The sequence below is a fragment of the Pangasianodon hypophthalmus genome, chromosome 28 (assembly GCF_027358585.1).
Source record: "Pangasianodon hypophthalmus isolate fPanHyp1 chromosome 28, fPanHyp1.pri, whole genome shotgun sequence".
NCBI classification, from domain to species: Eukaryota; Metazoa; Chordata; class Actinopteri; order Siluriformes; family Pangasiidae; genus Pangasianodon; species Pangasianodon hypophthalmus.
Genome location: NC_069737.1, coordinates 14,977,728 through 14,989,134, shown reverse-complemented (window position 1 = coordinate 14,989,134; position 11,407 = coordinate 14,977,728). Strand labels below are relative to the sequence as shown.

General features: G+C 41.0%; 1 protein-coding gene across 3 annotated transcripts; it reads right to left on the bottom strand.

Annotated features, from left to right (window-relative positions):
- Nucleotides 1-5: 5 nt before the first annotated feature.
- Nucleotides 6-9,551, bottom strand: LOC113547400 (uncharacterized). 3 transcript variants are annotated; one of them, XM_026947723.3, is made up of 10 exons: nt 9,367-9,551; nt 8,381-8,596; nt 7,588-7,718; nt 6,382-6,639; nt 4,158-5,115; nt 2,775-2,946; nt 1,800-1,880; nt 1,389-1,442; nt 1,225-1,296; nt 6-367 (listed from the first exon to the last, which is right to left on the bottom strand). In XM_026947723.3, the coding sequence occupies exons 1-10, from the start codon at nt 9,442-9,444 to the stop codon at nt 18-20; spliced, it is 2,370 nt and encodes a 789-aa protein (XP_026803524.2). In that variant the 5' UTR covers nt 9,445-9,551; the 3' UTR covers nt 6-17. The 3 variants fall into 3 exon arrangements, with proteins under 3 accessions (XP_026803524.2, XP_026803525.2, XP_026803526.2); XM_026947724.3 differs by having other exon boundaries at nt 2,775-2,943; XM_026947725.3 differs by lacking the exon at nt 1,800-1,880.
- Nucleotides 9,552-11,407: the final 1,856 nt, after the last annotated feature.

The following is an 11,407-nucleotide window of genomic DNA, read 5'->3' as shown; positions in this document are numbered from 1 at the left end:
AACGATGTGGTAGGATTTTAAGGTTTATTTTCGTCTGACGTGTTGTGATCCATACAGAACTCTAAACTCTGTGACATGGTTCTCCTCCTTGTCCAGCTTGGATAGTTGTGCTCTCTTTTAATCCTTTTCAGAAGACGTCCTGAATTCAGTGTCCCGTGTCCCCCAGCGGCTGCTTTTCGAAAAGACGTCCGTCTGCAGTCTCTTGTGCCGAAGACGGACAGCGCTGAGGCGAGATCAGCGTCTGATTTAATGTTTTTATAATGAGAAACGAACCTCTGCACTGGGATGGTGAAGGTGTGTGGATCGTTCAGGACTTTGTCTCGGATCGAGTCGAACACCTGCATCAGTTCCTCCACTAGGTGGCTGTCTGTGTTCAGAAAATAAAAGTGAGGAAACCAGCATTGTACGAAAAACACAGCAGTTAGAGATAAAGTTAAAGGTGTAGTCAGGTGTCTGAACTGTTTAGGGTCATGTGACTCTCTACACTACATAACTAAAAATATTGCTTCTCATCCAGTCAAAACTCGACTACGACACATTGTGCCTCGTGTATCACGCTGGATAAATTTATTTGTAAATGTACTTGTTTGGAAAAACGATTGTATCACATGTTTCTCTCACAAGATTGTGTAAATTTATATATTAGTCGCCATTTTGTCACTTTCTGCTCTCTGTAAACTTTGCCTTTTATGGATTTTAGTGGGTGTGGCTAAATGTAAATCAGCTATGCTGTAAAAATGCTGGGTAATTCACGACTGATTGACATTTATCAACATATGCACACAAGTAGAAGGAAAATCAGTTAAAGGTTTGTAAATTTGGTTGAATTTTTAGCTCAGTTTGGCCACAAAAACATTTACACACAACTTTACACACAATTTACAAATAAGACCTGCTTTTGCATACTTATTCTGTCTATTTGCCATTAGTTATCTCATTATTCTCTAAGAAAATGTCACAATAAACATCTAATAAATGGGTCATGAGAGCTGACTTGAGAACATACAGGACCAGGACTAATTTTTTTTTTTTTTTTTTTAAATATAGCTCCAGTACAAAACTAAAAAATCTAATTTCACTCAGCAAACATATAAGGCATTTTTAATTGAGACTGTTTTTTTTTTTTTTTTTTTAAATAGAACTGAGTTAGTAGAGCAAAGAAGGTTAGTGAAACTACAGAAAGTTACTAATGTACTCTATAAAAGCCAGGAGTGTGGGGTTTACTTGTGCCAGCAGGGGTTTGGGAAGCCTGTGCTTGCTCCGTATCCATCACCACAGCGGCGTCTCTGCTCACATCTGTTTACACATCACAGTGATACAGTCACACTTCGCAGTCTTGGCTGTTTTAGTTCATTCATTCATCAATCTTTGTATAAACGACTGTATACCTGCATTACTGATGTCAGGCTTCTTAAGCTCCTGTTTGATCGTACTGTCAGTGTCTGTAGATAAAAACATACACACAATATTACTAAAGAGGCCCAAAAAAAACCCCAGATAGGACACAAGCATCAGCACGACATCTACATCCCAACAACATGCCTCAGCAGTCATTACTGGTGATTTAAACCCGTCAGTGTTGTAAAACAGCTCCCCCTATTGGAGATTATTCATTTAATCTCCACACTCTGTGCTGCTGTTTGGAATACGGATCAGTTTTTGTCTTGCATCTTTGTTAGTGATGTAAAGAATGAGAATGCTCGGAGTGACAGCCGAAGTCAGTGACAGTGCTGTAGTCAGATTTCCTCATAATTACCCAGGAAAAGTTTTTTTTTTCTTTGTAAAGTTAATGAACTTACATGTAAGAGATGATGTGCTGGAATTACTGAGGTCCTGCTTAGGCTCCATGCTGCCAAACAAGTCCTCAGGAACGCTCTTCCCTAATTAAAACACTTTCTTTCATATAAACACATGACTACAATGAGCCAACTTTTCTTTAACTAGGTTACGTTTCAGGATCGTGATGTCATAAATGCCTCCCATTAACATCGACTGTCTTTAGTTGCCTTTAAAGGAGGTTTTTCAATATAGCTAACTAACATTATCTCAGCAGGAGAGCTATAAATGATAGTCAATTACTTTTCCAATGTTGGTTTTTTTTTGTTTTTTGTTTTGTTTTTTTGGCTAAAGCTAGCTATCTATGAATAAAAACTACTAAGTGGCCTTACTGGAGCTTAAGGATGTTTAACATTTAGTCGTTTTAAATTGAACCCTGATACATCAATTATGGACAAAGACCCGACCCCAAATTTACTGGATTCTCCCCCAAGACGATGACCGAGACAATGTTAGGTAGTTGGCTGAAAGACAGACCAGAGAACCCCCCCACACACACACTTTCTAGACAGTGGCAGAGATAATGGTCAGATGCCAGAACCCAGATCAGATAACAGAATACACAAGTAAACACTAATTATGTAATAAAAACACACACACTGGGAGCGACCAGAAATATGGATTTTGTTCCTCACACTGTCTTTTAGCTAGTTAGCTAGTGTAAGTTAGCCAGCTATTGAAATTGGCTTTTCCCTAAGCAACGACGTTTGTCTTTGTTTTAGCTAGCGAGCTCACATTAGCCATTTGCTTCCTGCCCGCAAACTGGCTTGTTCATCTGGAGGGAATTTTTCAAACAGCTCATGAGTAGGAATAGGAAGTGCGCACTGATGACATCACATGGCAGTGATTGGCTGAGGTTAATATGAAACCATGCTGCACTAGAAGAAATCACGTACACACACAGGTTCAGGCTATACTGCAAAAAGAAAAGGACTCACTGTTAGTAATTTCGTAAAACACCTCCTGAAGACGTCGCGTTCGCACGGCATTCAGGTGCTCACAGCTGCCTGTGGCCACGCCCACAGGACAGGTGCAGGTCCTCAGTGTGATGTTGACGTGGTGTTGGATATCTGATGTCTCGCTCACAACTATGTAGTTTTCCTCATCCTGCTGAGTGAAGAAACACCAGACTGTTGGAATTTAGACTTACATTTTAACTCGTTTTTTCTGCTGTTGCCATTTTAACGTTTTTAATCATTTGCATAAATTGAACCAATGACAAAACACTTATTAATCCACCTGCCTACACGTACAACATCTATCTGTTAAGGGTTTCATTTCACAACTTCCTCTTGAGCATTAGCACAGTTAGCTAACACACATCCTTAGCATTTATTGGATTTAGCAAGCTAGGAACATCGCCACTCTAATGAGTAGGTTGTAGGTTGTAGGTTGTATTAGCATATTCCCTTCACCGATAGGAACAGGAGGAGCAGTTAATTAATGGACCTGATCCAATACTTCCTATAACCAAAAGCCCTAACCTTAACCCGTAAGACGCTGTACAACACACACTGAATTGTCTTCACCTCCTGGACTTTTGGTTTGACTCTGCCTGGGAAGGAGGGGTTCAATCAAGTCTGACTCCACCCCCTGGACTTTTGGTTCTACAGCAAAGGAATTTTTTTGGAAAACGTGCCATTTTTCTGTTGCAGGATGTTCTGCTTTTGCAAGACGTTATTTCCTATTTTTATTTACAGAGCCACATACACAGATCTGAAATTCTTATTGGCATAGACCCCTTTATCAATGACAAGTTCAAGGTACCAGTGCTGTTACTGGTGATGTTGCCTAATCTGGAACCGGAACTGGTGCAGTTCCCCTACAAAATGCTTCAAAACCAGTCATGTAAGGGCCCTGGGGTTGGGGTCATATCAGCAGAATGACTACAACTAAAGTAACTGAAGGTATTTACTTTGGCTACAGAAAAGACAGGACATGAACATGATGAATTTTGAAAAGTACTATGAAAAATAGAAGAATTTATATCCCAATGATATATCAATGTTCTGTGAAAGAACTTAATTTGATTTCGGATAGTGATTCAGGATTGTGGTTTGGTGAGTAAGGCTTCGACTTGAAGGTTCAAGTTACTACCCCTTAACCAGCTTCAGAAATGCAGAGACTCTATTCTGAGGCTTGCCGAGATTGGCCGCGCTCTCCATCCCATTAGGGAGAGTAAACATGTCCCTGTGAAGGAACCTGATTTTTCAGTCAGCATGTAACTTCTATAAATTGTGGCCAGTTCTTAAAAACAGAACCACCCTAGAACCATCATTGGTCAAGTTAAGTAGCAACAAAAAAACAGTGAAGAAACATACTTGCACGATGTTACTTTGGGTCTCTTCACTGATGTATGCCTCCGACTGTTGACACACATTCCCATTGTTAACTGCAAGTGTTAACTGACGGATGTAGTGTGCCTCCATCCTAGTTTGGACAAAGTGGACCATCTGAATGAGATTAAAGGCTTTCAGTTGATGGAGGACCTTGTCCTTGAGGATCCGCTTGGCAAATACTGCATAGCTGCTTGGCAAATCATCTTGAAAGCAGGCGGCCCAGGTATCTCTTCGCTCATATGTTTCCTCTAGGTGCTGAATGAACTCAGGGTGTTTTGCTGCAAGCGGGTTGTTGCGTATGGCGTCGTAATGAGACTGTAGGAAATCCTCGCACCTTGCACTGATCATTCTTCTGAACAAATCCAGAAGTTGAGACCGTTCAGGTTTGGTGATCTTGTTGCTGTTGTCCCTCAGCCATTGGCGCATTTCCTGCATGAGGTGGAAAGCACAAAGCAAGAACGAAGCCTCAGGGTACGCCTCCTTGAGTGCCTGGCGCAAAGGCGTGCAATCTTCCGACAAGGCGATGGTCCGTGGACCTCCATGGCATCCGAAGAAGTTCCTCCTGGGTATGAGAGTCTTCAGTAGCTGCAGACCTGCAGAAATGGTGGACTGTGTTTCTTCAGATGTGACGATGACCCCCAGAGGCAGCCCTCTTTCTGCAGAGTGGCAGAGTAGCACAAATATTTTCAGATTCTTGTCATCACAGCTCCAGAATGAGTTGATCAACAACACATCTCCGCTCTCTGTGATCCGAGTGTGTACACGCTTCATGAGCGGTGTGCAGACGGCAACAACAACCTGGCTGTCTTCAGTAATGTCCACAGCCACGCTGTCTTCTCCCTGTTCAGAGTTGTATTTCTCAATTTGCTGCCGGATGTCATGGAGTATTTCTTCCCATGAAGGCACTTGGTATGCTTTCTGAAAGATCTCGAAGTACAGTCTGGACAGGAGATTACAGGACATTAAAACAACAATTTGGCCAGAAATCGTATTTACCAAAATTTGTAGTCGATCAGCCATGACATGTTTCAAGCTGATCAAAAAATATCCTTCGGGATTAATAAGGTTTATGATATTTTTAGCTGTTCTGTTTTATTTATTAGAGATTTCCACTCTGAGTGGCTTGCTGCTATGCGAAAGAGTAAAACTACATTAATGCAATAAAACATAAACTGATGTCTTTAATGCAAAACCTAAGTGAGCTAGTACCTTGAAGACTGAAACCAAAGTCGACACTACACCACTATCGCAAGACAGCGTTAATTGTTATCTGATACCAGCAACTTGAAGTAGACTGGATGCTGCTGTTAGCTTGGTGTCATAAACGAGTCACGTTCACATTGTCACTAGAAAGTCTGGTACATTTGTCACTAAATGCGACCAAAATAAAAACATCTACAACATCTAAAGAAAGGGGCTGTGTTGACTGACGTAGCCAAAGACCTTCCACGTTTTTCAAACAATTTCAAACAAAACTCTATAATTACTTTTGAAGATATGATGCAATCCATTGACTATATCTTGCTCAGTGATTGTTACCAGCTCACAGAAATGCATATACACAGAAGTGATTCTTAGGCTTGTGGCCAGAAAAGTGTACAACAGATATCAAACACTCTGTGAGCTATGGGAGAAGTGTCTATGATTGAGACTCCTGTTAGTTCAAAGGTGGTCCAGCTGGTCAGTGGCAGGTAGCAGGTAATTAATGCTTTTCAACCAATCAGATTTTTTTTGGGCGGGACTAACCAGTGTATAATGATATGTAACATCTAAAAACCATTGTGGCAATGCAATGTATGACAATACTGATCACATCTTTCAGCTCTGAAGTGGCTTTTGACATTGCTATGTATAAAAATGCACAAAACAACACTGTAGAGTTCAAAACAGCTGTAGATCCATCTCTATCTTCCTCAGGACATAAATGGTGTTGCGCCACACCATCATTAGACTCAGGTAGGAGGCGTGGCCTAAAGTTTAACATGATCTGGATGATAATACTTCTCAGATTTGTTTATGTAAAAATGGTTTCATCAATAAACCATATGGTGTCTTTTGAGTACAGCGTGTGCACAATGCTAAACTGGAGGCTATAAGCTTCCATTACTTAGAAAAAAAAACCTAAAGCTTCACACACCAGCCATGTCTTCACTGACTGACTACATTTGGGTGTAAACGGGAAAAGTTTTTGGCTAACTTTACGTACTTGTGGCAGTAGTGGACATCAGGACACGCAGAGAGATCCGCCGAGTCGTCGCCGTTTTCTTCCTGTAAATCGTATTTCAGCGTCTCAAGAGCAGACGATGGAGAATGGCCGTTCTGAAACAGGGTCTTGAGCTTCTCCGCTGTAGCAGCCGAGACGTCGCTCCAGCACAGAGGGTCTGTGGCTGCCACGCGGTGGTTGTGTTCATGTCGGAGGGTGATGACGGCAGACAAACCTTCTCTGAGGTGAGAATCTCCAGACCTGCATCAAATTCCTGTCTGAATGAATCCACTTCAATCACGGATACCGAATACGAACTATTTATATGTACTTTAAAAAAAAAAAAAAAAAATGGGTGTCAAACTCGGTTTAGGTAACAGGTCACAATACTCTCAGTCACATGGGCTGAACCAAAAACAATAAAAACACATCAACAACTCTAACAGCATATTCTGTCAGTAGTGCGAGTTTACGGCCCTGAGTTTAGTGCTCTATGTTGCACTCTAGTGGAATAACAAAGCTCTTTTTTTCAAATCTTTCAATTCATTTACGCTCATATGCTGTGTTCAAAACAGTGCTCACTGTATTTTATGGAAAATCAGTAGCACTACATCGATTACTATGATAGAGAACAGAATTGCTGATTAACGTAAACAATTTCGTACTCTATATTACACTGAATTACTCACCCTTCTGCGATAGTTGAAATGTTTCATCGCATAAACATGCACAATGTTAGCAAAGATGCCATAAGGCATAAAAAAGTAACCAAGCTAACTAAAAACTGATCTATGGAAATGATGTTAATTCAATATTAAAATATTAATCCACTTTTTTATTTGTAAAAAGATTAAAAGAGACAGTGACATATGAGCTTGATGTCGTCCTACGTGAAGGTTTGTGCGAATTTAAACAAAATGACGCAGTGCATGAGGACATCCGTATCACGTATCATGGTGCATTGTGGGATGAAATGATGGACTCCACAGCAAGAATAAGAAAACCCCCAGGATCGATCTATCTGCGTAAGCAACATTTTGGCATCACGTCAAGTTTCACTGTAGTTGCAGTTCACCTCACAGACAGCAGAGGGCGCTGACATTACACAATTAAACACACTGACTGAGGCTCATGCTGTTTATCACTATATGACGTGTAGGGTCTTTTTTAAAAATAAAATAAATAAATAAATAAATAAATAAACCCAACCTGGACTCTCTGCCTCTGGAGTACGTCGTATTTTTCACCACCAGGTACACAGTCGCTGGGCAGCCCGTGTTTCTCGTCCTCCTGGAGCTCTCTATTTTCGCCCTCGTGTTGTGGTGACATCGCAGGTCGACCTACACGCAAACAACCACTTACATCAAATCAGCCATAATGTTCCGTGTGCAACAGTTGTGCACTGGAGCTACAAGACGTAAAGGAACATCACAGCTACGAGTTTAGCATTATGCAAACATTTGGCTCAGTATCACCAACTGCACATAAAACAGCGAAAATATATCTGTATTAAACACAGTACATAAACAAAATTAATATATTATCTGAATTATTTCTGACATACAACTCCACCTGAAAACTTTAGGCCACGCCCCTAAGTGAGTCTGATGTCGTGCTGTATCAGAAAGAAGTATGTCCGAGACATTAAACAACACGTTTTTCAATCATTTAATGAAGTCACGTGTAAATGTTTTCACAAAACAGAACTAAAATTTCCTGCCAGATTCACGAAAGTTTCAGTAACGCTCAAACATAGGATACGAACAGTTATTCCTAACTAACTGTAAACTGGATTTTCACGAACACCACACATCTTATGCTCCTGTAAATGCTCCTGTGAACAATTTACGAATAAATCGGTTAGTATCCAGCTCGATAAATGAGTGCAAGCGCGTGATGATTTCAGCTAAACGGGTAGCTATAAGCTCGTATCACTTGTTAGCTGCATTAGCTACATCTCGGCTGATCGGTGAAATTTTGAACTCCTAGAAACTCCTCTCACTCTGAATTTGGTGACAGGGCCGACGGCGGGGTAGGTTTTGGACTTCCTCCAGGTGAGACCTGACTGCTCCTGAAACCTGCTGAGCCACTGCAGAAGCTCCGCCTCCGATTTTAACGCCAGTCTGAACTGACACCTGAAGACGGCGCCGAACTGCGACTCGTCTCCTGAAGACGTATAAGAGCAGAGGTGATGGGTGTAGTCCGGAGGGAGAATCCGCTGTGGGAGAAAAACACACACACACTTATTAACTTCAAGAGAGAGGGGAAAAAAGCTGGTGATAAACGACTGTTTATAGCTGCTACAACGTAAATGTAACTATAAGTGGATAAAAATGTTTAATATATATAAAATGGTTGTATAAGGTATATATTCTAGTTGTATAAGGGGGATAAAACACTTAGGGACGAGCTGTTATTGGAAAATAATCTAATTTAGGATGGTAACTGTCACTCTGCTTCATCACAACTACACGTCACTGATTATTTTCCTATAACAGCACAACACAAAGTGTGTTATTCCTTACAAAAAATGCAGCAGACGGTACAACTTTGATTTTAAATGTCAGTTAATTGTTACAGGATGTAATAATGCAGTTATAAAAGCACTGATACTGACAATACTCGCGAGACATTGTATTATCGTAAAGTCTCGCGATATCTGCAATATACTGAACTAGTCACGTCATTGGTGTGCACCCAGTTTTGGGATTGTTTTGTTGTTTTATTTCATTTTATTTTATTTTAATTACATTATTTCAGACTATTTTCGTGCCTGGACGCTTGTTTAGACCGAAAAACATCCAACTAAAGTGCTGTCTGATTATTTTAACATTAAATAAAGATTAAATCATGTGTAATTTCATGTCTCATTTCGTCCTACTGTATGCTAATTCTGACTAACACTAGCTAGCTAACTTTATCATTACGTAGTTAAGTGAGCTAATAATGCTAGCGTTAGCTCATGATATATATATAATTTTTTTTTACCTCTAAAGAAGTCAGAGTCTGCGTTTCGAAGATTTTGTTTTCGGCTTTACTGCAAATTTTACACTCAGTCAAAATCATGTTTTAAAAAGCGGATTCTTCAAAATAAACCAGCGTTTCTCGCCAGCACGCGCCCCTCCTCGACCAATCACACACCGCCGTGTGCGCTGATCGATGAATATTCATGAGTTTACCCCCCTGGAGCCTCCTACGATTTGAAATTTCTCTTCCGGTTCTTCGTTGTATTGGAAAAGTAGATGTTAGAGCGCCACCTGCCGAAATGGCGGCGTGTGTTACAGCAACACAGGAACAGGCTGTAAGTATTAGTGCGTTTAAAAACAAGCTCTGACTTTAAACTGTAAATTTCAGTTTATATTTATTTATTTATTCAATAATTCAAACCTCAAAGTCAACAAAGGCAGCAGAAGAGTCGGCCTGGTGTATTATTTTAATTAAAAACATTCATCGCCAGGATGATTTAAATATATTACAATGAATCTTTATGTAGCTTCCCTACAGTAATACTGCACCTTCAGTAAGCAGAAACAATAACACTGCAGTCTTCAACATTCTCACACACACACACACACACACACACACGCACACACTCTCTCTCTCTCTCTTTCTCTCTCTCTCACACACACACACACACACACACTCTCTCTCTCTCTCGCTCACACACACACACACACACACACACACACACACACACACAGTGAAACACTCTCACACACACACACACACACACTGACTCTGAAACACTCACACACTCTCTCACACCCCAAAACACTCACACACTCTGAAACACTCGCACACACTCTTACACACCAAAACACTCACACATTCTCTCACACACTCTGAAACACTCACACACCAAAACACTCACACACACAGACTCTCTCTCAAACATTCTCACAAATTCTGAAACACTAACACACTCTCACACTCACACACAAGCACTCTCTCACTGTCACACACTCAGTGTCACATTCTGTCTCATACTTGCACATATACACACATGCTCATACCCTCACACACTATCTCTTTTACACACACTCACACACACACACTCTCAGACACATTCTGATCAGATCTCCTCTGATTGCCTGCTGGAGTTGTTTGAAACCGGCTGATCTCCATTTCAGTCTCTTCCTGTTTGAAGCGCGTGATCATCTCCTCTCCTCCTGCAGAACACAAGCACAAAACACTCACTCTACATGCGAGAGAAGTGGAAGAGTGAGCAGGGGTCCGATAGCGGCTCTGTGGGATCAAACCCCACTACCTTCTGGTGTCAGAACAGGAGCCACTGAACCTCCATCACGGTCGTGACTCAGAGTCATCCAGCTGGAGTGGAGAGAGTGAAATAAACACAGCCTCACCTGCAGGGCTGAGAGAAGCGGCGCTTCCTGGAGCTGCACTCATGATGTCCTTCTCCTCAGGTTCCTCCTGCAGTGTGTGTGGAGAGAGAGAGAGAGAGAGACAGAGAGACAGAGAGAGAGAGAGAGAGAGGACGATGAGATTTTAAACGTACTACACAAGTGGTGTCGTTTGTGGACGAGTCGACTCTTTTAGAGAATTGATTCACACGTATTAGTCGTTTGATGTACGCAATGTCGTTATGGTTACAGTGGAATTCAGTGTGAATGATGAAATGTGTGTTTATGCAGGAACACACACACACTTTTTAGAAAATTTCTATTTTTCCACTAATTCTTCCCATCTGGTGTTTTATTTATTTATTATTATTTTGTTGTTGTTGTTTTTTGGCGTAATTGTTGTTGTGTTAATTGTTGTTGTGTTAATTGTTCTTGGCCAGGTCACTCTTGTAAAAGATATTTTATTTCAATGAGTTTTTATCCAGGTTAAATAAAGGTTACTTACTTACTCTCTCTCTCTCTCACACACACACACACACACACTGTACGCTCTCAGCTCTACCTTCAGCTCAGTATGTGAAGCTGTGAAGCAGGACAGTTTCTCCTCACTCCATTTAAACACACTGGGAGCTGCAGATTTCGTTCCGCCCACAAAGTGACAGCTGCAG